This window comes from Pelodiscus sinensis, unplaced genomic scaffold (assembly GCF_049634645.1).
Source record: "Pelodiscus sinensis isolate JC-2024 unplaced genomic scaffold, ASM4963464v1 ctg42, whole genome shotgun sequence".
Lineage (NCBI taxonomy): Eukaryota > Metazoa > Chordata > Testudines > Trionychidae > Pelodiscus > Pelodiscus sinensis.
The window spans coordinates 382,484-406,488 of NW_027466041.1; the positions used below are offsets into that span (position 1 = coordinate 382,484).

At 50.6% G+C, this 24,005-nt stretch overlaps 1 protein-coding gene across 4 annotated transcripts in view; it reads right to left on the reverse strand.

The window, feature by feature from the left end:
* Positions 1 to 985: 985 nt before the first annotated feature.
* The window catches only part of LOC102454141 (tyrosine-protein phosphatase non-receptor type 11-like), a 124,097-nt gene continuing 101,077 nt past the window's right edge, over positions 986 to 24,005 (reverse strand). The window contains exons 13-15 of one of the 4 annotated variants that reach the window (XM_075918572.1): positions 16,466 to 16,578; positions 10,486 to 10,590; positions 986 to 2,998 (exon numbers count right to left, since the gene is read on the reverse strand). In XM_075918572.1, coding sequence (XP_075774687.1) covers positions 10,515 to 10,590; positions 16,466 to 16,578 — 189 coding nt within the window. In that variant the 3' untranslated portion in view covers positions 986 to 2,998; positions 10,486 to 10,514. The remainder of the gene's footprint in view (positions 2,999 to 10,485; positions 10,591 to 16,465; positions 16,579 to 24,005) is intronic. The other 3 variants (XM_075918570.1, XM_075918571.1, XM_075918573.1) reach the window with 3 other exon arrangements.

The following is a 24,005-nucleotide window of genomic DNA, read 5'->3' on the forward strand; positions in this document are numbered from 1 at the left end:
TGCAGGATGCCCTGGGAGTCGCTGTTGTAGCTGCACACGGGGCTGGGGGGAGCAGAGTCCCAGCAATGGGCCGATGGCAGCAGAGCCAGTCAGGTGGGCCAGAGGAGGTCAGGCCTCTGGGTTCTCCTGAGGTAGCAGCCAGGGGAGGAGCCCCGGAAGAGCCTGGATGCATGACCTCCCCTGGTCCGGCAAATTCCCTTCTTTGGGACCACTCAGGTCCCGAGGGTGCCAGACCAGGGAGGTTCAACCTGTATAAGCATTACAGAAAAAGAATTGGAGTAATGGTCAAAAACTTATAAGAAAAATTATTTTTATTTCTAATTTTTAATTCTGCTGTTTACAAATATGCTTTTATACGAATAATATAACCTTGCAGCAATAAAAATCACAGAGCAGCTTGCAAAGCAGCTGAATGAACACCCATAAATACCAGCAGGGAAAACAATAAACAACCACTAATATTTCTATACATGATCTATTATTTTAATGTCACATTTTGACAATTGTATATACAGGCAGTCCCCGGGTTACGTACAAGATAGGGACTGTAGGTTTGTTCTTAAGTTGAATTTGTATGTAAGTCGGAACTGGCGTCCAGATTCAGCCGCTGTTGAAACTGACAAGCAGCGGCTGAATCGGACACGCCTGGGGCAGAGCAGCTGGGGTGCTGCTGGGTTGGTCCCCCAGCGCCGCTCCTCGGCGCTACTGGACCAACCCAGCAGCACCCCAGCTGCTCTGCCCCAGGCGTCCCCAAGTCAGCCGCTGCTGAAACTGACCAGCGGCTGACTACAGGAAGCCTGAGGCAGAGCAGCTCTGCCTCGGGCTTCCTGTAGTCAGCCGCTGGTCAGTTTCAGCAGCGGCTGACTCGGGGACGCCTGGGGCAGAGCAGCTGGGGTGCTGCTGGGTTGGTCCAGTAGCGCCGCACCTCGGCGCTGTGGGACCAACCTGGCAGCCCCCCAGCTGCTCTACCCCAGGCGTCGGCGAGAAAAGCCTGGTCTGCTGGGGGGGGGGGGGGGTACTAGCTGCGCCCCTCCAGCAGACCAGGGAGACGCGGGTGGCGGGACCGCCCAGACGCACCGCGGTCCCGCCGCCCGCGTCCTCCGCGGTGAGAAAAGCTGCTCCGCGTCTCCCTGGTCTGCTGGGGGCAGACGTGGACATGTTCTTTCGCCATCCCTGTAAACCTCATTCTACGAGGAAGAAGGGATGCGTTGAAAGAGCAGGTTTTCCCAAAATTTGGCGCAGTGTAGATGCGCCAAATTTTGGAAAAGCCTCTTCTGACAGAAAAACAGAGAAAGATATGCAAATTGCGGTTTGCAATTTGCATATCTTTTTCTGACTTTTCTTTGTAGTGTAGACGTAGCCCATAATTCTCAGAACTCCAGCAGCAGGGAGGGGAAAGATGCTGCTAAGATACCACTGCCTCAAACCTAATCCTGCTATTAAGCACAGTCAGCTGCTCTAGGCTCCAATGGGAAAGACAGGGCAAAGTTTCTCTAATGCAGGAAATGGAGAATTATGTTTTTACAGGCCTTATTCTGCAGATGAAGAAACTCAGTTAACTGTGGCATGATAATAGCATCTCTTACTGCTGGCATCACTCCAGGAGGATGTTATGTTAATAACAATTAAAAGTGTTTTTAGAGACAGAAGCAGTATTTTTTTCAATTAAAACATGGACAGCAAATTAGATGTGGCTCTGAAAGACACTTTAGGCAGAATGTTAGTGAAACTCCTGCCTGATGAAACAGACCAGAACAAGCTGCTGTTGACTGCTACCTGCACTGCCCTTTTCACTAAGGCAATTTAAGTGATAGCTAATTTCCATGTAGTCCTTTTCCCCAAGAAACTCTGAAGGAGCCACCTTCAGTAGTGTAAGGCCTTACTGAGAACCAGATGCCCCAATAACTATAATTTTTAAGAAGAGAGTCACTCCAGCCTAAGATAACAGCTTGCACAGGCAGTTACCAGTGTTCCCTGTAAGCTCCGCACTTGGGACAGCTGCCCAGTAGAGATTCAGGTGCTTCCCAGCTGAGTGGCAGAGCGCCAACAGCTGCCCACAGCCAGCAGCATGCGTTTCTATTGGGGGTGCACACCTGCACATGCTTTGGTGCACACAACAAAATTTATTCCACACACAGATGGAAAAAATTAGAGGGAACAGTGGCGGTTACTTGTTTGCTTTAATATGATGTCAAGTGCTGCTGCAGAGCTTCCTAAAATGTCTCAACTCCACAGCTCAGATCTCCTGCTTAATAAATGAACACTGACAAATTAACATAGGCAGCGCCCCTATAGCTGTGTTTTTGACAGAGTGGCCGTAAATTGGTATTGTGGGTACAGGTCATCTAGAGATTGTGTTACTCAAAAATAGCCCATCCAGCAACACAGCTGAGAAGTAATCAAAGGCAACAGCTGTTACCAAAAAACACCTTCATATCAAAGATTAACTGCTCACCCCTGTCAAACCAAGTTTGAACGGTATTAGGGCTAATTTTATCATGTATGAATATGGGTGATCCAGTCTTCAAACAATCAAGTTTTGGTCCCATTACTATTTGATATTAATGTAATGGACTTATCCACATCATTGCTTCCCCATCACAAAAAAACAAAACGAACAACAGCAACAACAACAAAAAAACAAAAACAATCCCCACAACTGCTCTGACAAGAAATAATGCTAATAACTAGATTTTGAAACAAAAATGCTATTTGAAGCAGATTAATGCCAATCTAACTGTTGCCTGGATTCACAAATCATATTTTACAAAATATCTTTCCTCATTGTAGAGAAGATTTCCCTTTCACGTGAAAAGTGAGCAATTGTAAATCAGGTATTGGAGAGAAAGGATATAATGATCTTTAGATGGTCTTAAGTTTCGCTTACTATTGAAGGGATAAACACCATAAATAAAAAGGTACCAAGCCTTCACCGTTCATTCTTCATGTGAAGCTTGTTCCATCTCTATCTTGATTTTTTTTAAAACAATATTCATTTCTGTGAAAGTGAAAAAAAATATAAGTCCTTTAGAAACATATAGTATAATTCATCATTCTGAACATACATGGAAATACTTAATTTTGACAACATAAATAGCAGTGATTGATCTTAGATCTAAAATATCAGGTGGAATTTCATATAACTATAGGCATCCATCAGTTTAAAGAGAGAGATAGTTGGGTCTTCTCCCAACTTGCACGTGGAGTGCCATATTTTTCATGATCATTTTACAACTGTAAATGTGTTCTATTAAAGGTACAGTGACAGGTTTGGCATCCTTTTTTAACACAAAAGGAAGAAAATTACCAACTTCTTAGAGACGAAGCTGAAAGAACTGAGATTTAATTTACTTTTTACCACGTACGCTGTTATTTTGCATTTGCCCATAAAAAAGCCTAAACTGTTAACTCTTGAAAGGATCAGCATATGGTAGCTTTGACCCAAAATTTAAGAATGCATCGAAAGAATATAGAAAACTGACTTCAGAAGACAATTCATTTAAAACTTAAATTCAAGTTACCATGTTTCCAAATGAGATCTGCAGTACTGGGCTAGTCTATGAGAACCAGCAAGAGTGAAACAAATATATTCAAGGACATCTGACTGGGGAGCAGAGAAAAGATTATAGGTATTTATATTTAGTGCAAGACAAAATGCAAGTATATATCTGAGTGATGGTAAGGACTTAGTTTAGTGATATATCAATAATAGGATGAAGACCCTTCACTTCCTACTCCAGAGTCTTAGCGCTAATCTGCCCTGCACTGGCAGAGATTGAGTGTCATTCATATCCATTTGGGGCCTGAAGTCAGTCAGGCTATGTCTAGACTGCAAGCTACTTTTGGAATAAGCTTTTCCAGAAGAGATCTTCCGGAAAAGCTCATTTCGAAATAGTGTGTCCACACACAAAAAGCGCAATGAAAAAGCGATGTGCTATTTGGAAAGATACCATCCACACGGATTGGACGCTTTCTCGCACATAAGGCCACCCAGAACCAGTTCAGGCAGGGCATTATGTCAGCAGTTGCTTCTGGGTGCTGCTGCCTGAGGCTGAGATGTGTGCTTAAAGGGACCCCCCTGGACAGCCGTTTCTCAGCTTCTACTGCTTACTTGCCTACCTCTCTGAGGGACAGCAAAGCTTTTGCAGTGTGCACTCTGGTTGCCCAGGTTTTGGACACCACAGCACTCTCCTTGCCATGGAGCCGGCGCTGCCTCTGGGCACGCGATAGCCCCACACTGCCATGCTGCAGTTTCTGCAGGCTGCCTTCATGGCCCTGCACAAGCTGGACACCGAGCTCATCACTGAGCCCCTCTCCCTGGGTGCGGGAGCAAGGCCCTTGCAACTGCACCCCACGATGGAGGGAAGGTTCTGGAGGCTGGACACCAGTTCCGACTGGTGGGACCAGCTAGTGATGGAGCAGTGGGACGACCAGCAGTGGCTCCACAACTTCTGAATGAGGAAGGAGACATTCATGGAGTGGTGTGCCTGGCTGGCCCCTGCCCTCCGTCGACGGGACACCCAAATGCGACCCACCATCCCCCTGGAGAAGCAGGTTGCCATCGCTGTCTGGAAGCTCGCCACCCCCGACAGCTACCAGTCGGTGGGCAACCAGTTTGGCGTGGGAAAGTCGACTGTCAGGGCCATCCTCATGCAGGTATGGCACTCTGGGGCTGCAGACCCTGGAGGAGGGGAGGGAGTACAGGAAAGGGCGACCCTAGGGATAGGGGGCTTGGGGGTGCAGGGGGTGGGGCCCCATCCCCGGAGATCTCTGCAGTCCAGCCCTCACACAGCCCTGTGGGGGGGACGGCCTCATAGGGGTTGGCTCCTGGGGTGTTTGTGGGGCAGGGGGGCAAGGACCTCCCAAGGGCTCAGGCACCCCCTTTGATTTTCTGTCTTTGTTTGTTTCCTGCAGGTGGTGAGGGCCATAAACTCCATCCTGCTGTGCAGTGTCATCCGCCTGGGACACCTGGACCCCATCGTGGCTGGATTTGCCGCCCTGGGCTTCCCCGACTGCGGGGGAGGCATAGATGGAACCCACATCCCCATCTGGGCCCCAGAACATCGAGCCGCCCAGTACATCAACAGGAAGGGCTATTTTCCCATGGTCCTGCAGGCCCTGGTGGACCACCATGGACAGTTCACAGACATTTTTGTGGGGTGGTTGGGGAGGGCGCATGATGCCTGCATTTTCAGAAATTCCAGCCTCTACCAGAAGCTGGAGGTTGGCACATTTCTTCCCCCAGCATGACTCCAGGGTCGGGGACGTGGAGATGCCACTGTGCATTGTGGGGGACGCAGCCTACCCCCTTCATGCCATGGCTTATGAAGCCCTACACCGGACACCTGGACCTGAGCAGGGACCGTTTCAATCCCCGCTTGGCCAGGGCCCACATCCAGGCTGAATGAACCTTCGGACGCTTGAAGGTGTGGTTCAGGTGCCTCCTGACCCGCCTCAGTGTGGGGGAGCACAACATCCCCCAGGTGATCTCGGCCACAACAATGTGGAGAGGGAGGGGGAGGCCTTCCTTCCGGGTGGGGGGCAGAGGCCAGCCGGGAGAGAAGGGCCTTCGAACAGCCGCGCACAGCCGCCATCCGCCAGGCCCATCAGGTGGGGGTGCTCATCCGGGAGGCCCTGAGGGAGAGTTTCTCTGACCCTAGTAACTCTCCCCGGGGCCTCCCCACTAGGGGCCTCTGCCTTGCCCCTCCCTTCCCTGTACACTCAATAAATACAGCAGTTTGTGTTACAAGAAATACAAAGATTTTGGTTTATAATAAAAGAAACTGGGGAGGAGGGGGCTCAGAACCTGGATAAGGGGAGGGAAGGGGCGGGCTCAGAGCTGGGGCTGGGAGTGGCGTGTGGTGCAGCTGGAAGTTCCACCTCAGGTCCGGGGACCTCGGGGGTGGGGTGGGGCCAGGGATAACAGGGGGATAGGCAGGAGGGGGGGGCTGGAGCAGAGTCAGACATGGCAGGAGGGGCAGAAACAGGCATGGCAGGGGGGGCGGGGGCAGGAGGAGGGACAGCAGCCGGGTATGCTATCATCACCCAGATGGTGGCACACATGTTGCGGCCCACATTTGGGTCCGCCATTGTGTGCCATTCCGGACCTTCTGTGCCAGGCTCTGCTGCATGTTCTGGAGGACGGCCACGTGCTGTCTCAGAAGGTCCTCATGGACCCTCTGGTGCCTGCAGCTCCCCTGGGGTCGGGCGGCTGGCTCAGCTGGTGGTGATTGGCCCTCAGTCACAGCTGGTCGGGCCGTGGAGAATAAAGAGGGAGAGGTGGTCAGTCATCCATGAAGACACTGTCCCGGAGGACATGCCCTCCTCTGTGAGCAGCAACCAACAGTCCTGGGGGCACAGGACGGTGATGTCCCAGGAGCAAGGCCATGTGTGGCCTGAACAGTGGGCCCTGCCTCACAGGGGCCCCGAGGTGCCCAGGGAACCATGCTGCCTGCCCCGTCCCACAGACAAGCAGGCAAAAAAGTGTCCAGCCACACTGGGATCCCATGGGCGGGAGAGGGGCCTCGAGCAGTCCAGCCTTCCATCGGGGCCGCAAACACACCTGCACCTGGCAGCACTGTCCCCAGGAGCGGGTGATGTCTCGAGTGTGCAGTCATGCCTGTGTGCTGTGTGTGGCACTCCTCAGTCTGTGTGCAGGCGTGCGTGTACCCTTGTCCCCAGCCTCCTTCCAGTGGTGGCTGGTGGTGGGAGGGCATCCCTCCCGGGGGTCAGACGTGTGTGGCCTTCCCAGAGCCTGTGCTCTGGGGCTGCATGGCGCAGACTGGTGCTGCACATGCAGGGACTGCAGCCCGATGGCCAGGCTGAGAAGGCTGAGCGACAATTGCACCACAGCCCCTCTGCGCCTGCCATCCCCTCCCTGTGTGTGTGAAAAACTGAGCACTTACCTGATGATCCCTCCCTGGCCTCAGAGGCCCTGGGATACCAGCTTGAGGCTGAGGGTGACAGTGCTGGCTGTCTCTTTATCCTCCTCCAGTTCAATGTCCTCCTCCTCCTTTTTGTCTGGGACCTCCGGGCGGGTGATGACAGGCGTCTCCAGCCCTGAGTCCATGACCAGGGGTGGGGAAGGGGCTGCCCCAGCCCCCAGGATGCGATGCAGCTCATTGAAGTAGGGGCAGGAGTGGTGTTCTGGCCCAGAGAGACAGCTGTGCTCCCTGGCCCTGGTGCAGCCCTGCTGGAGCTCTTTGACCTTGCTCCTGACCTGCTCGAGGCTCCTGGGGTGGTGGCCCCTCGTGGCCAGGGCCTCGGCGATCCAGCCATATATGTCCATGTTCCTGCCCAGGCTCTGGCGTGCCACATGTGCCAGCTGCACAGCCCCAGATCTGTGGAGCAGGCCCAGGCCCAGCCCCTCCCGAAGCAGGAGGCAGCCCCAGGGATGCATGTGTGCCTCTCCCCCCAACCCAGCAGGAAGCCGGAGCTGGTGATCCAGCCTGCAGCTGCATGGCTGAGGCTCAAGCCGCAGCACAAGCTTCTGGCTGCGCCGGGGAAGGGGAGGGCTGAGCTCCTGCCCCATGTGCCAGTAAAAATCGGCTCTTGTAGCACGTGTGTTCTAGTAGCTTAACTCCCTTGAGGGCTGAGTGAGTGGCAATACAAAACAGGATTTTAAGATGTGTACTGTTCCCTGGCTGTAGTGAACACTAATTAGGGAGCTATTGAAATCTGGACTCCAAACAAGATAACCACAAAAAAAAAATTATGTAACAAATGCCTTGTTTCTGGGCCACATTCCAACTGTGACGTGGGTTACAGTCTATTGGGTCAGGGTGAGTGCTGTGTCCTTTATATGCCATCATGGCTCTGACACTGCCATTGCCATCAATCATATAAAGACCTACGTAAATCATGTTGGGAGATCACTGGCCCACCCACCTCTCTGAAACAGAAATGTTCTATCACATAAGCACATGAAACCCATATTCTAAAATCTTGTACACACAGTTATACTTTACTTCCAGAGCAAACTGGCTGAGTGTACAAGTCCAGAATTATTCAGTGTGATACAAAAGTGGCTGGTGTCGCAAACTCTCCCCAAGATCAGAAAACTTACATGATTCTTGCTTGCCTTTCAGATCTGTGCAGATAGAGATTCTACAGTGACATGCAGAACAGCATCGACCCCACCCTCTCACAGCATTGCTGAGCCGATAAAGCTCATACAGCTAACACGAGCATAAGAACATATTTGGTCAACAGATCAAAATGAGAGGATTTAAACACCACTTACAACCCAAACCAACAACCTTAATTAATACCTACAGACTCACTGAGCATCACAGTCTCAATTCTGAAACTTATTTAATCCAAGAATCTTTGCCACAGTGTAAATTGGTTTAGCACAGTGTTTCTCAAAGTGGTCCACGGATCCACTCTGAGAAACCTGCTAACTGGCCGCTCCAGTTTATTTACTGGCTCCGCAGCCACATAGCTCCCATTGCTTCTGGTTTGTCATTTGCAGCCAAGGGGAGCCACAGGAAGCAGAGGTTGCAGGACTGAGCCAATATGAAGTACATGTGCTAAGAAAAAACGGTTACTTATCTCAAACAACAATGGTTACGCGAGATGTGTTGCTCATGTCCATTCCATGTAGGGATGTGCGCACTGCGTGCACGCGTCATTGGAAGTTTTTCCCTTAGCAGTACCCATTGGGCCAGTAGGGGAGCCCCCTGGGAGTGGCGTTATCGGCGCATATATACCCCTGCCGGCCCTCCCCGCCCTCGGTTCCTTCTTATCGGACCACGCCAAAGAAGGGGAGATGGGTGGGATTTGTAATGGACATGAGCAACACATCTCAAAGAACAACTGTTATGGGAGGTAAGTAACTCTTCTTTCTTCTTCGAGTGCTTGCTCATGTCCATTCCATGTAGGTGACTCCCAAAGTGGAAACCCAAGGAGGCAGAGTCAGATTTCTAACCTTCAACTGATTGGAGGACAGACCTCCCCAGGGCTGCATCCTCCCTTGCATGATGGTCCAGCACATAATGATTGGCAAAAGTGTGGACTGAAGACCACATGGCAGACCTGCAGATGTCCAGGATCGGGACCTGGGCCACAAATGCTGTAGAGGAGGCCTGGGTCCTAGTGGAGTGGGCCGTGAGGGGAAGGGCTGGCACCTGGGCCAGCCCATAACACTCCTTGATACAGGACATAATCCACAAAGAGACCCTCTGTACAGAGACCGGCTGCCTCTGCATTGAGCTCCCTGAGGTCTAGGATAGGCCGATACCTTCCCTTGGCCTTGGGCAGGGGTTTCTTGGGCAAGGGGAAGAAGGGGGAGGGGGAGGGGAAGCTCAGGGCTCAGGATTGGGGGTCTCGCCGGACCAACTTGATTTTCATGCAAACCCGCTCCTGGGTTCACATGTGGCCTTTGGTGGCCAGGCTGGCAGCTGTCCTGCCATAGACGGCCGCATTCCTCCGTCTAGTGCGGAGATCATGGACATTGGGGGCATCCCCCCCAAACCTGAATAAGGTCCATGATCTCCACCCTGGACCAGGAAGGCGCCCGCCTTCTCCAGCCCGTCAGGCTCCTGGGAGCTGGCAGACTGCCCCTGGGGAGCGGTGGAGGGCTGGCTGCCAGTGGCTTGCTGGCTCATGTTTTGGGGCCCCTGGGTCAGGGGCCCCGGTGGCTACTGCTGGCTCTGGGCTGGCAGGCTTGGAGCTGGCACAGGCACTGTGGCCAGGGTCTACCCCTTTAATGGCTCCGGGGCTGGGGGAGAGGAGAGGAAGTTTTCCTGGTTGTGCCCAGAGTGGCCACCAGGGCTCCCTGGGAAGGGCTGGAGGCCCCCTATTTCGAATTAAGTGTCTACACAGCACTTAATTCAAAATAGCTATTTTGAATTTGGCGTTACTCCTCGTGGAATGAGGTTTACCAAATTTGAAATAAGTGCTCCGCTATTTCGAATTAATTTTGAAATAGCAGTTTGCATGTGTAGACGCTATTAAAGTTAATTCGAAATAACGGCTGTTGTTTTGAATGAACTTTGTAGTGTAGACATACCCCAAGAAAGTGCCATTATAAGATAGGGATGTTAAATTTCAATTAATCAGCTAATCAAGTAGTCAATGGAATTTCCATCAACTACTCGATTAGTCAATAAGGTGCGCACTCACTATCCCACTGCGCCTCTGCCGTTGAAATGTAGAAGAGCCGCCTGCGGCTCTTGCAGATTTCAAAGGGAGAGACACAGTAGTTGGGACCCTGCGCAACTAAGTAAATATGGTTTGAGATGGTGTAGCCCAAAAGGCAGTCAGAACTGGCTTCACTCAGTCCAAAGTATTACCCTTCTCACTTGGTAAATCAAGTGACTGTGAAAATGATGAATACTTCATCTTGCTAAACCAACTGACACTATAGCAAAGATTGTTGGATTAAATACATTTCATGACTGAATTGTGATTAGGTTAAAATATGCCATAGAGCAACAAAAGCAGCTTTAAGGTAGATCACACTAGAATTTCCAATGTGCATACCTTCCTTTGCATGAAAGTTTCTGTACATCTCATCTGAAGCTTTTCTGCTGCTGCTGCATCGACCCCACATTTTCATATACTCTAGCACCACTATCTTCTCTCATTCTAAAATGACAGATTTTTTTTAGGAAAATAAAGTCAGGTTTACTAGGAAAATATATACATATTGGATAATTCAATGAAGTTAGCTAATAACTTGTTCAATTCACTTGAAAGCACAGAGCTGCTGGATTTAGAATACTGGGTGATTTCTGCATGACCCAGTCAATGGGGCAGATTCTGTGACAACTCCACCCCATGCCCACTTTAACATCTAGAGGGTTGCACAGAGTTAAGTCAGCACAAAATGTGGGACAGAATGAAGGCAAGATTACAATAGGGTGGCACTGCTATTTTATTACAATTCCAGGCATTAAGGATGTTAACAAGAAACCACAACACAATAGCGAAACAGAACAACAAAGTGTTATGTGATTTTCACCCACTTTTCTGGCCAACTTTCTAAGACCCAGGGACCCTTTTTAAACAAAGGAGCTGTTCTCCATCCCACTGCATCCCCAAGCACAGAGGCATTCACTTCAGTGTCCTAGCTAAATTCTAATCTAGGTGACTGAATTCTTTCAACCTCATTTTTCCCTAGCTCAGATACCACAGTGATGGTCACTGTAGACATACAAGACAAACAGATCATTTCAATGGGATATGGTATTGTCTTTACTTCCTGTACTAAACTATTGTTTAGCAAGCATATAGCAGCATTGCCTAACAGTTACTCCATTTATTAGTTGCTGCAGGGACCCATGTGCAATTTGTGTTCTATGAATAGAAAAAACAGTACATCTTTCATATCCAAGTGCTTCACACCCAAGGTAGCCTTTTCATGTGCTTTAACACAGGGGTTCTCAACCTTTTTCTTTCTGAGGGCTCCCCAACATGGTATAAAAACTCCACGATCCACCTGTGCCACAATAACTGGTTTTCTGCATAGAAAAACCAAGACCAGCATTACAGGGTAGCAAGCAGTAGAGATGTTAACATGTAGACAGCTACACGATTAACCGATAAAAACGTTGGCTTATCGGTTAATCCTGTCAACTAGGGATGTTAGCTATCAGGTAATTGAATAGTCGTGTAACCACATGAATTCTTAGCAGTTACATGACTATTTGATAGTCCCCGGGGGCGGGGGCAGGGCCAGCAGCCCCACTCCCAAGGAGCCCCCTGCCACCCCACGCTGCTGCCTCTAGAGGCTCCCCAGGAGTAGGGCTGGAGCACGCTGGCTGCTGCCCCCACCCCCAGGAACTAGCGAATAGTCATGAAACTGCTAAGAATTCATGTGGTTACACGACTATTCAATTACCTGATAACTAACATCCCTAGTGTTAGAGAAGAAACAGGTGACACAGGAGCGGATGGGGTAAACAGAACTGCTATAAGGCACCTGCTTGACCCTTCAGGGCCAGGTTCTCTGACTTAAGGCAATTAAAAATCATCCATGCAGGTTTCAGCCATCCCGGCTGCCAACACACACTAATATTTAATAGCACACTGCTTCTCAGCAATCTGCTGCAAAGTTTCTACTTTACTTCTAAGATTAGCAAGTTCCTCCCACAAACGTAACAGACACTCACACAGAGCCTGCACCAGCATAACCTGGGGAGCCCCTGGACACCAGGGAGGCCTCCTCCCACCCCTGGACAGCAGACCAATCCTGATGAAACAGGCCACTCGGAATGATGTGTCAGGGGTCCGAGGTTAATGTGCGTGGGCAATAAAGCAACTGTTTACCCCATCCACTCCTGGGTCACCTGATTCTTCTCTAACACCAAGCAAACAGGTCAACTGCCTGGGGCACCATGCCAGAGGGGCCCCCCACAAAGCTAAATTGGCCAGGCTCTGGCTTCAGGTCCAGGTGGCAGAGTTCAGAGCCTCAGCCCAGGAGGTGGGATTTTGGCTTTCTGCCCTGGGCCCCAGCAAGTCTAATACTGACCCTGTTTAGAGTACCTCCTGAAACCTGCTCATGGCCCCCCCAGGGGACTCCAAACCCCTGGCTTAGAACCACTGGTTCAATGAATTAAAGACCCTTCTCACCACGGCCCCTTTATGTCAAATGAAAAGTCAGTGCCGGCCTGAAAAAATCCATTTGTGGGGACACCCAAAAAAATTAATAATAGATCTCAAGTTAAAGTGAGTAGAAAAAGAGAGCAAGTGTTTGCTGAGGAAATTTCTCTGGGTATGTCTACACTACAGCGCTAGTTCGAACTAACTTAGTTCGAATTAGTTAATTCGAACTAAGCTAATTCGAACTAACGCGTCTAGAACTAAAAACTAGTTCGAACTAGCGTTTTGCTAATTCGAACTAGCGCGTCCACACTGATTGGACGCAGGGGGCATTTAAGGGCAGCTGAAACTGGTTCTGGCAGGGCATCAGGTCAGTAGTTGCTTTGTGTGGCTGCTGTCTGAGGCTATCTGAGGCTCGAGCTTAAAGGGACCCCCCGGACAGCCGGTTCTCAGCTTTTCCTGCTTGCTTGCCAACCTCGCCGAGGGACAGCAAAGCGTTGGTCTCTGTGCCCGTCTGTGTCGGTGCTTCCCTTCGGGGGGGGCCGCCGCAGGTGGCAACATGGAGCCAGAGCTCGCCCTGCACCTTCTGGTGCACTTTCTGGACTTGCTGCTGCAAGCCTGCCACCAATGGCTCGAGGCTGCCTGGCACCACCTGGTGCACGTCAGCCCCCTGCCTCTCCGTCTGGCCGCCCTGGAGGAGCCGCGGCAGCGCCCCGGCACCGGCGTGCCCCACCGCGTCTGGCGTCTGGACACCAGCAGCGCCTGGTGGAACCGCATCGTCCTGGAGCGCTGGGAGGACCGACAGTGGACCCAGAACTTCAGGATGAGGAGGGACACCTTCCTGGAGCTCTGCGAGTGGCTCGCCCCTGCTCTGCGCAGAAGGGACACTCGCATGAGACCCGCCATCCCCCTCCAGAAGCGGGTGGCCATCGCCCTCTGGAAGCTCTCCACGCCGGACAGCTACCGATCCGTAGGGAACCAGCTCGGTGTGGGGAGATCCACCGTCGGAGCGGTGCTCATGCAGGTATGGCACTCGTCGGCCACCGAGCCGGGGGGGGAGGGGGGCTGCGAGGAGGGGATGGGCCGCCCCAGGGACAAAGGGGGGGGCGGGAGGAGGCGAAAGCACCCCGCACCGGAGGGGTCGGGCTGTCCCGGCTGTACTACACGCCGCCAGGGGGGTTGCTTCCGGGAGTGGGGCGCGGGGCACTGCCAGGACACGCACGCTCCCAGCCACCCGGGCACGCCACTGATTGGCGCTTTGCTGTGTCTCTCTCCGCAGGTGGTCAAGGCCATCAACCGGGTGCTGCTCCGCAGGGTGGTCCGCCTCGCCGACCCGGACGCCGTCATCCGGGGATTCGGCGCCCTCGGCTTCCCCAACTGCGGGGGGGCCATCGACGGGACGCACATCCCCATCCGTGCCCCGGAACACCAGGCGTCCCGGTACGTCAACCGTAAGGGGTACTTCTCCGTGATCCTGCAGGCCGTGTGTGACCACCGGGGACAGTTCACGGACATTAATGTGGGCTGGTCCGGCAAAGCACACGACGCACGGGTGTACCGCAACTCCTCCGTGTGCCAGCGGCTGCAGGACAGGACCTTCTTCCCCGACCGCCACATCAGGGTCGGGGACATGGACATGCCCGTGTGCCTGGTGGGGGATGCCGCCTACCCACTGCAGCCCTGGCTCATGAAGCCCTACACGGGGCACCTCAATCCCTCCCGCCAGGCCTTCAATGCAAGGCTGACCAGGGCCCGCATCGTGGTGGAGGGGGCCTTCGGGCGACTGAAAGCCCGCTTTCGATGCCTCCTCACCCGTCTGGACCTGGCCGAGCACAACATCCCTCCCGTGGTGGCGGCATGTTGTGTGCTCCACAATTTGTGTGAGCAGAAGGGGGAGGCTTTCCTGCCAGCCTGGATGGCTGAGGCTAACCGCATGGCTGGACACTACGGTCAGCCCCGCACCGCCGCCGTCCGGGAAGCCCAGCGGGGGGCTGTCCGCATCCGGGAAGCCCTGTGGGAGAGCTTCCAGGTGGAGGAGGAGGACTGACCTCTCCCTTGCATGCCCCACTGGGGCCTTCCTTCCACCCTCCCCCCCCCCCCTTTCCCCTCCCTACCTACTGTCAAATAAAGACACCTGTTTTTCAAACAAAAACGTCTGTTTATTTCACAGAACTGGGGTGGGGGGAGGGAGGAATGAAGGTGGGAGAAGGGAGGGGGAAACCTGGGACGAGGGAGCTGGAAGGGGAGGGGAGGGAAGGGAGGAAGGGAAAGGAAAGCTCAGGGGTGGGAGTCCGGCTGCCTCTCCCGTCTCGCCACACTGCGGGTCCGGGGGCGTCGGTGGGGAATGGTTGTGGAGGGGGGGCAGGAGGGACAGGGGGTGTGGAGGAAGCAGGAGCGGGAGCAGGGGGAGCAAGAGGGGGAGCAGGGGGAGGAGGAAATGGGAAGCGGTCCAGCAGGCTCTGGAGGTGGCCTCGCAGAGCACGGCCCTGCTCCTCCAGACTCCTCCGGTGCAGCCTGAGGTCCTCCTGGACCCAGTGGTCCTGGAGACGGACCTGTCGATCCAGGAACCGGAGGTGCCGCCTCTGGTAGTCCTCCTGGTTCCTGGCTGTCCTGCTTGCCCGGGCGCGGACGGCTGCTGCAGGCGGTGTGGTGCGCCCTGCAGGCCCAGGTGCTGCAGCTGTGGTGCAAGACCACCAGCGGTCAATTACCCCAGGGGCCCAGGTGTGTGAAACCCAGCTCCCCTCTGCAAGGCCAGGGCCCCTGCAGGATCCCCAGCTGCTGCTCCGTGGTGGGCAAGGCCCAGGCGCACGGTCCCGGGGCTCCCTCTCGCCCCAGCCCCCCGTACACATAAGGGGAACACGAGGGTACTCACAGGTGGACGCCTCCCCGGCCTCAGATGATGCAGGCGAGCGGGTCTGTGGCGTGCCTCGGGGGTCCCGGGTCCTGGGCAGGCTGGCGGCAGGCTCCTGGCTCTCAGAGCCCTCTTCCTCCTCCTCCGTGTCCAGGAGCGGTCCTTCTGCCCCGGGGTCAATCACGTCCCGGGGGGCAGGGACGGCATGAGCCCCCAGGATGCAGTCCAAGGCGTGGAAGTGGGGGCAGGCCTCCGGGTCGGCCCCTGGCAGGCAGGCCCGGGACTAGGACTGCCGCAAGTCCTTTATTTTGCAGCGCACCTGCTCCCGGCTGCGCTGGTGGCCCCTGGCGGCCAGGCTGGCAGCCATGCGTCCATAGACGGCCGCGTTCCGGTGGCTAGTGCGGAGATCGTGGACATTGGAGGCTTCCCCCCAAACCTTGATGAGGTCCACGATCTCCGCACTTGACCAGGCGGGCGCCCGCCTTTTGCGCCCCCGGGCAGGCTCCTGGGAGCCGCCAGGCTGGTCCTGGGGAGCAGTGGAGGGCTGGCTCATCCTGTGGCAGGTGCAGGCTGTGCAGGCACGGGTGCTTGCAGCCTTGCAACTGGCACAAAGTGAGTAGCCAGCCCGTGGCCCTTTAAGGGCTCCGGGGCTGGGAGGGGGGCAATAGAGTTTCCCTGGTGTTGGCCAGAGTGGCCACCAGGGAAACCTGGGAAGCCTTAGCCTCCCACTAGTTCGAATTAAGGGTCTACACAGCCCTTAATTCGAACTAGCTAGTTTGAACTAGGCTTAATCCTCGTAAAATGAGGTTTACCTAGTTCGAACTAAGCGCTCCGTTAGTTCGAATTAAGTTCGAACTAACGGAGCGCTAGTGTAGCGCCTAAGAAAGTTAGTTCGAACTAACGTCTGTTAGTTCGAACTAACTTTGCAGTGTAGACATACCCTCTGTTACATGATTAGAAATAAACTCTTGCAAGGAAAACAGCCCACAACGAAGGTCTCTATGGCTGGATGTGCTTGAATACACAGGCGTTTCAGAACTAATTTGATACTGTCAAACTGCTACTTACTCTGGACAGGCTGGGGTCGGAGTACATGGTGGGAGTGGGCTCTGATCCCCGCTTATCTGGTCCGATAAAGAATATTTAATGTTTGTGTATTCATGCCCTTTCCTCTTACTCTTCTGAAAAGAGTGAACACAAAAATTGAACAGGTTTAGAATTGCCAATAACAACAGAAATCTACATTTGTGGAAAGTAATAAATTAGCTAAACCTACTTTTTCCAGAAAAGAGGGGTTTGATTTTATGTAAAAGTTAAAGCATGAAAGATCTCACTTCTGTAACTATAACATGCAGTCTGGCTATTCCTAGAGGTAGAGGTTACCTTTGACTATTGGCAGCTTTTGGTAAAAATCTGCACAGAACACTTGGTCCCAGTCCATCCACACCCCAATCTCAAACAAGAGGTGTCAACTTCGTGAATTTATCCAAAGCTGGCCAAAACATCCACCCTTCATTGTACACTAGACAACGTCAGCCAGTGAGTTTAAAAGGTCAAATACAAGTGCAAACCCCACTCTAACAACACACCTTGGAAAAATTTTGGTGTGCTCAGACCAGCTGCACCAATGAGCCTATCAATACTATGACCAGTGATCTCTGCAGCTGTGTGCTTGTACAGCTGCTCAGGAGAGGTTCCAGTGCTGCCCAGCTGATTAGCAGAGCACTCACAGCTAGGTTTTGTTTCTACTGGTGGTGCACATTCACACATGCCTTGGTGCACATAATAAACTTTATTCTGCACATGGATGGAAAAGACTGGAGGGAACATTGCCTATGACAGATTTTCAAAGCCTGTTAGGAGACTTGGGGGTTGGAAAAAACAACATACACATAGCGATGCCAACTTAATACCCAGTGTACACAGCACTAGACCAATGGGAGAATTCTTCCATAAGCCTAGCTACCACCTTTGAGTGGTTTAACCAGAGTGATGGCAGAACCCCTCCCATTGCTGTAGTGAGCATCTACACTGATGTGCTACAGCAGTGTGTCTGCGACTATGTCAATATAGCATTTTAAGGAAAGACGTAGCCTTGGATTCCTAATTCCCTTTAAGGCAATTTTGAAAATCTCAGCCTCTATTGCAGCTGCCACTAGAAATGTGATGTTCTCTATCACTTCTGCCTCCCATCTTCTCCTGACCAATCACTTTGCATGGACCACTAATCAACACCAATTAGTTTGTTGCTGTAACTTTTCAAAAATCAGATTTAAGGGGAATAAAGGTTCAGACCCAGCCCCAATTTTAGAATCTGAGATGCACACAATCTCATCTAGACACAGTTAGTAAAGGTCAATTTTATTCAGCCTTAAATTGTATTTTAAATGTTTTTAAATATGTGATAAATGCCAATTCAACCAGCATGGTTATTTTAAGTGTCAAAGCAGCAGAAAAGCAGAATAAAAGTCATCTTTGTTCCTTGATCTGACTAAATTAGAGAAAACAAACCATGAAGATGTACATCGAAGGCCTTTCTTCCTCTGATTTTTTTAATTTGTTATAATTATTCCTACTAGTCAGTGTAATTATTCCTACCACATTTCCATTACTCCTAATTAGGAATAATTACTCATTAGCGAAGCGGACAGGGGACTGCAGACAGGGGAGTTAAAGAGGGAGAGCAAAGCGACCCCACCGCCGAAGAGGCTACCCGGTGAGAGTACAAGCTGTGGTGTGAGTGTGTGCCTGTGCCTGTGCCTGTGCCTGACTGTTTGAATTTTACAGTTTGAAGTGTGAATTGAGTCTGATTCCAGGTGAGTGCTAGCAGTTTCAGTTTCAGCTTCTGTGGCAGTTGGGACTGAGAGCCTGCCATTGTTCCCTTGATTGCCTCTGATTAGCCTCAGGCTCAGCCTTCCCCTGTGTGACTCAGAAGGGGGCAGGCCTGACCTAGGCAAGCAGGCTTTAAAAAGCCAGAGCAGTGCGACCAGGGGACTGCAGACAGGGGAGTTGAAGAGGGAGTGACTGATGGTGATGAAGCCCCGAAGCGCTTGTGCCAGTACTTCTCCTGTCTCCTCCACCTGTGCCTGTATCCAGACAGAGAACCTGAGCATGGATGCCTCTACCCAGGTCCTGGTGTGGTCTTGCTGTATTTGTGGCTTGCAATTCCCACTGAGTGATCTCCAGGCTGGGGGAGACAACCGTTGTGAAAGGTGCCTGCTGGTGGAATCTCTCAGGCAGCAGGTGGGAGAGCTACAGGAGGAGGTGGCCAGGCTGAGGAGCATTCGAAGCCATGAGGAATTCCTGGACAGTATTCCTGTGGAGTCCACGGAGGTCACTGTCCTAGGATGTGGGACTGTTGACCAGCCACTTATGGAGGAGGCAGTGGTGCAGGGTGAGAACTGGCAGCTGGTTACTTCCGGCAGCAGGCAGTGTTCCACCCCTGCTCCTAACCCTCCCACTGTGTTGTTACATAACCGTTACACTTTACTTTCAGCAGGAGACAAGGAGTCACCCCCCACAGTGGAGGAGACCAGGCCTTGCACCACCAAGGTTGAGCAGTCTCCTGCCACCACTGCGAGGAGGAAACGTAGGGTAGTGGTGGTTGGAGACTCTCTTCTGAGGGGAACGGAGGCACCCATCTGTCGCCCTGACAGCTCATCTTGAGAGGTATGCTGTCTGCCAGGGGCCCGTATCCGAGATGTTACGGAGGCATTGTCGAGGATTATCCGGCCCTCTGACTACTACCCCATGCTACTCATCCACGTGGGCACAAATGATACTGCCAGGTGTGACACTGAGCGGATCAAGTGTGACTACAGGGCTTTGGGAGTACGGGTGAAGGAGTTTGGAGTGCAGGTGGTATTCTCTTCTATCCTTCCTGTCAAAGGTAGGGGCCTGGCCAGAGAGAGGTGCATCCTGGAGGTGAATGCCTGGCTGCGACAATGGTGTCACCAGGAGGGATTCGGCTTCCTTGATCACGGGGTGCTCTTCCAGGAAGGACTGCTTGGCGGAGATGGAGTTCATCTTTCCAGGAGCGGGAAGGCCTTGTTTGGACACAGACTGGCTAACCTTGTGAGGAGGGCTTTAAACTAGGTTTGTCGGGGGCAGGTGAGCAAAGCCCACAGGTAAGTGCTGAATGTGCGGGACTGGGAGATGGGTTGGAAATGGGAGGGACTACGGCCTATAATGGCAAGGAGAAAGGAGGGTCAGGGCACAACAGGGAGGCAAGATCAAATCAGTATCTTAGATGCCTATATACAAATGCGAGAAGTATGGGTAATAAGCAGGAAGAACTGGAATTGCTAACCAATAAATACAACTATGATATCATTGGTATTACAGAAACCTGGTGGGATGGGACGCATGATTGGAATGTTGGTATGGAAGGGTACGGCTTGCTCAGGAAGGACAGACAGGGAAAAAAGGGAGGAGGGGTTGCCTTGTATATTAAAAATGTGCACACTTGGACTGAAGTGGAGATGAACGTAGGAGATAGCTGTGTAGAGAGTCTCTGGGTTAAGCTAAAAGGGGTAAAAAACGAGGGTGATATCATGCTAGGAGTCTACTACAGGCCACCTAGCCAGGTGGAAGAGGTGGATGAGGCCTTTTTTAAACAATTAACAAAACTATCCAAAGCCCAAGATTTGGTGGTGATGGGGGACTTCAACTATCCAGACATATGTTGGGAAACTAACACAGCGAGGCACAGGCTATCCAATAAGTTTCTGGACTGCATTGGAGACAACTTTCTGTTTCAGAAGGTTGAAAAAGCTACCAGAGGAGAAGCTGTTCTGGATTTGGTTTTAACAAATAGGGAGGAACTAGTTGAAAACTTGAAAGTGGAAGACAGTATAGGGGACAGTGATCACGAAATAATAGAGTTCATGATCTTAAGGAAAGGTAGAAGGGAGACCAGCACAATTGAGGTTATGGATTTCAGGAAGGCAGATTTTGATAAGCTCAGAGAACTTGTAGGTAAGGTCCCATGGGAAGCAAGACTGAAGGGAAAAACAACTGAGGAGAGTTGGAAGTATTTCAAAGGGACGTTGTTAAGGGCCCAAAAGCAAACAATTCCGCTGTGTAGGAAAGATAGAAAATATGGCAAAAGACCAGCTTGGCTTAACAAGGAGATCTTGCATGATCTCAAAATAAAAAAGGAGTCATATAAAAAAATGGAAACTAGGACAACTAACAAAGGATGAATATAGGCAAGCAACACGGGAATGCAGGGGCAAGATTAGAAAGGCAAAGGCACAAAATGAGATCAAACTAGCTACAGGCATAAAGGGAAACAAGAAGACCTTTTATAAATACATTAAAAGCAAGAGGAAGACCAAGGACAGGGTAGGCCCACTGCTTAGTGAGGAGGGAGAAGCAGTAACAGGGAACTTGGAAATGGCGGAGATGCTCAATGACTTCTTTGTTTCGGTCTTCACCGAGAAGTCTGGAGGTGTGCCTAACGTAGTGAATACAAGCAGAGAGAGGGTAAGTTTAGAAGATAGGATACACAAAGAACAAGTTAAAAATCACTTAGGAAAGTTAGATGTCAGCAAGTCACCAGGTCCTGATGAAATGCATCCCAGGATACTCAAGGAGCTGATAGAGGAGGTATCTGAGCCTTTAGCTATGATCTTTGAAAAATCATGGCAGACAGGGGAGATTCCAGAAGACTGGAAAAGGGCAAATATTGTGCCCATCTATAAAAAGGGGAATAAGAACAACCCAGGAAACTACAGACCGGTCAGTTTAACGTCTGTCCCAGGGAAGATAATGGAGCAGGTAATTAAGGAAATCATATGCAAACACTTGGAAGGTAATAAAGTGATAGGGAATAGCCAGCATGGGTTTGTGAAGAACAAGTCATGCCAAACTAATCTGATAGCTTTCTTTGATAAGATAACGAGCCTTGTGGATAAGGGAGAAGCGGTGGATGTTATATACCTAGACTTTAGTAAGGCATTTGATACGGTCTCGCATGATATTCTTATTGATAAACTAGGCAAATATAACTTAGATAGGGCCACGATAAGATGGGTGCATAATTGGCTGGATAACCGTAGTCAGAGAGTTGTTGTTAACGGTTCTAAATCCTGCTGGAAAGGGATAACAAGTGGAGTTCCTCAAGGGTCTGTTTTGGGACCCGTACTGTTCAATATCTTCATCAACGATGTAGATATTGGGATAGAGAGTACGCTTATTAAGTTTGCAGATGATACCAAACTGGGTGGGGTTGCGACTTCTTTGGAGGATAGGGACATAATTCAAGATGACCTTAGCAAGTTAGAGAAATGGTCAGAGGTAAACAGGATGAAGTTTAATAAAGAGAAATGCAAAGTGCTCCACTTAGGAAGGAACAATCAGTTCCATACATACAAGATGGGAAGCGACTGTCTAGGAAGGAGCATGGCAGAAAGGGATCTAGGGGTCATAGTGGACCACAAGTTGAATATGAGTCAACAGTGTGATGCTGTTGCAAAAAAAGCAAATATGATTCTAGGTTGTATCAACAGGTGTGTTGTAAGCAAAACTCGTGAAGTCATTCTGCCGCTCTACTCTGCACTAGTTAGGCCTCAACTGGAGTACTGTGTCCAGTTCTGGGCGCCACATTTCAAGAAAGATGTGGAGAAATTGGAAAGGGTATAGAGAAGAGCGACAAGAATGATTAAAGGTCTAGAGAACATGACCTATGAAGCCAGGCTTCGTGAACTGGGCTTGTTTAGTTTGGAAAAAAGAAGATTAAGGGGGGACATGATAGCGGTTTTCAAATATCTAAAAGGGTGTCACAAGGAGGAAGGAGAAAATTTGTTCCTCTTGGTTTCTGAGGACAGGACAAGGAGTAATGGGCTTAAAGTGCAGCAGGGGAGGTTTAGATTGGACATTAGGAAAAAATTCCTAACTGTCAGGGTGGTCAAATATTGGAATAAATTGCCAAGGGAGGTGGTGGAATCTCCCTCTCTGGAGATATTTAAGAACAGGTTAGATAGACATCTGTCAGGGATGGTGTAGACGGAGCTTGGTCCTGCCTTGAGGGCGGGGGGCTGGACTCGATGACCTCTCGAGGTCCCTTCCAGTCCTATTATTCTATGATTATTTGTAAGCATTGCTTCCAAGAAGGAAATTAACCAAACAAGTTTACTTTGCCATTTTCTTAAATTCAGAAGAGACAGGCAACATTTAACACAATACTGATTACATCAAGACAACGGAGGCTCTCAATGCCTAAAGGCAACAGGGAATATTTCTACAGTAGAGCTGGACAAACTCAAGACATTTTCTGAATTAAGGCAAGAATAAGTAGACACCTGCAAATCTGCAGTATCTGCTTTATCTGCATCTGCGGATATCTGCGGATGTGAATCTCCATGGGTTATTTTTGCAGATATGGACATGAGTACAAATTATGTATCTAAAACCCAGCAAATTTGAAGCTATCCACTTTATATCTGTGGGTATCAACATCTGTGGATGCAGAGATCCATGGCTCATTTTTGTGGCTATAGATACAGATGCAAATTTTGTATCAGCGCAGGGCTCCACGAATAAGATCTTGATCTTGCTTCACCTATAAGCTTTTCTTTCCACAACTATTTTTGAGGGGGCGGGATGTTCCACTGGTAGAAAGGATGACAAAACACATTTCACCCCCAAATAAGCTGCAAATGGGGGATAGGAGACACTCAACTGCTTCTTTCATTCCACTGATGCTCTCAACCCGTTTCCATCCATTTTTGTTCCTCCCTCTCACTGCATTATGTGGACCACTGTCAGGTCATCACAAGGCTGCTCAGTATTACATTATCTTCCTACAAGAGCTTCAAAGGGCTTTTTTAGTCCAAAACTAGCAGCAGTATTACTGTATTAGAGGAAAGAAAAGCACAGAACCCAGTTGAAGTCTTGTTACCATTTTAGCAGAGTAATATACATTTTACATGGCTACAGATTTCATGTGACCATTATAGGAGAGAATAATTCCTCTGTTCTAATATCAGATGCTATTGTAACTGTATTAGCTCCATATATATTGGAACTACTACATCAGAACTAGACAAACTCCAAGAGGCAATCTTGTGAAGAGCAGCAAGTGAAATGAACATCATATAATCTTTGAGGGTCACAACTTTGCAGGACACTCCCATGTATTTTCAAACTTCTGTCACCTTTAAGGCAAGATAGGACACAGCAGAGTCATAACAGAAAAATGTCTGAAGTGCCTGGGGAGTCCTGTTCTGCAGGTGGTGATTAGGTGTGGAAGAGATTATGTGAATGGTGTGGGAAAAGAGAGAAAGATCACTAGCTTTATTATGTAATGGTTGCAGCAGTATGGAGATCTGCAGAGAACAACCCCTGCTGTTCCAGACAAGGCTAAGAACGCAGGATGGCACCCATGTTGGGAAAGGGTTGAAAGAGCCGAAGACAGAAAGAAAAAACCAAGCCTTTTCTCCACCACAGCACAATATTAACAATCAGCAAAAGCATTTGGGGGCTGCTGGAGCTTTCCAGAGCAAGGAATAGCTCTGTGGTTCCACTCCAACTAATCCTGAGCCAGCCAACATTCATTCCAATGCAGCCACTCTGCCTTGTTATGAGGGTCTCCACTGTAAATGTT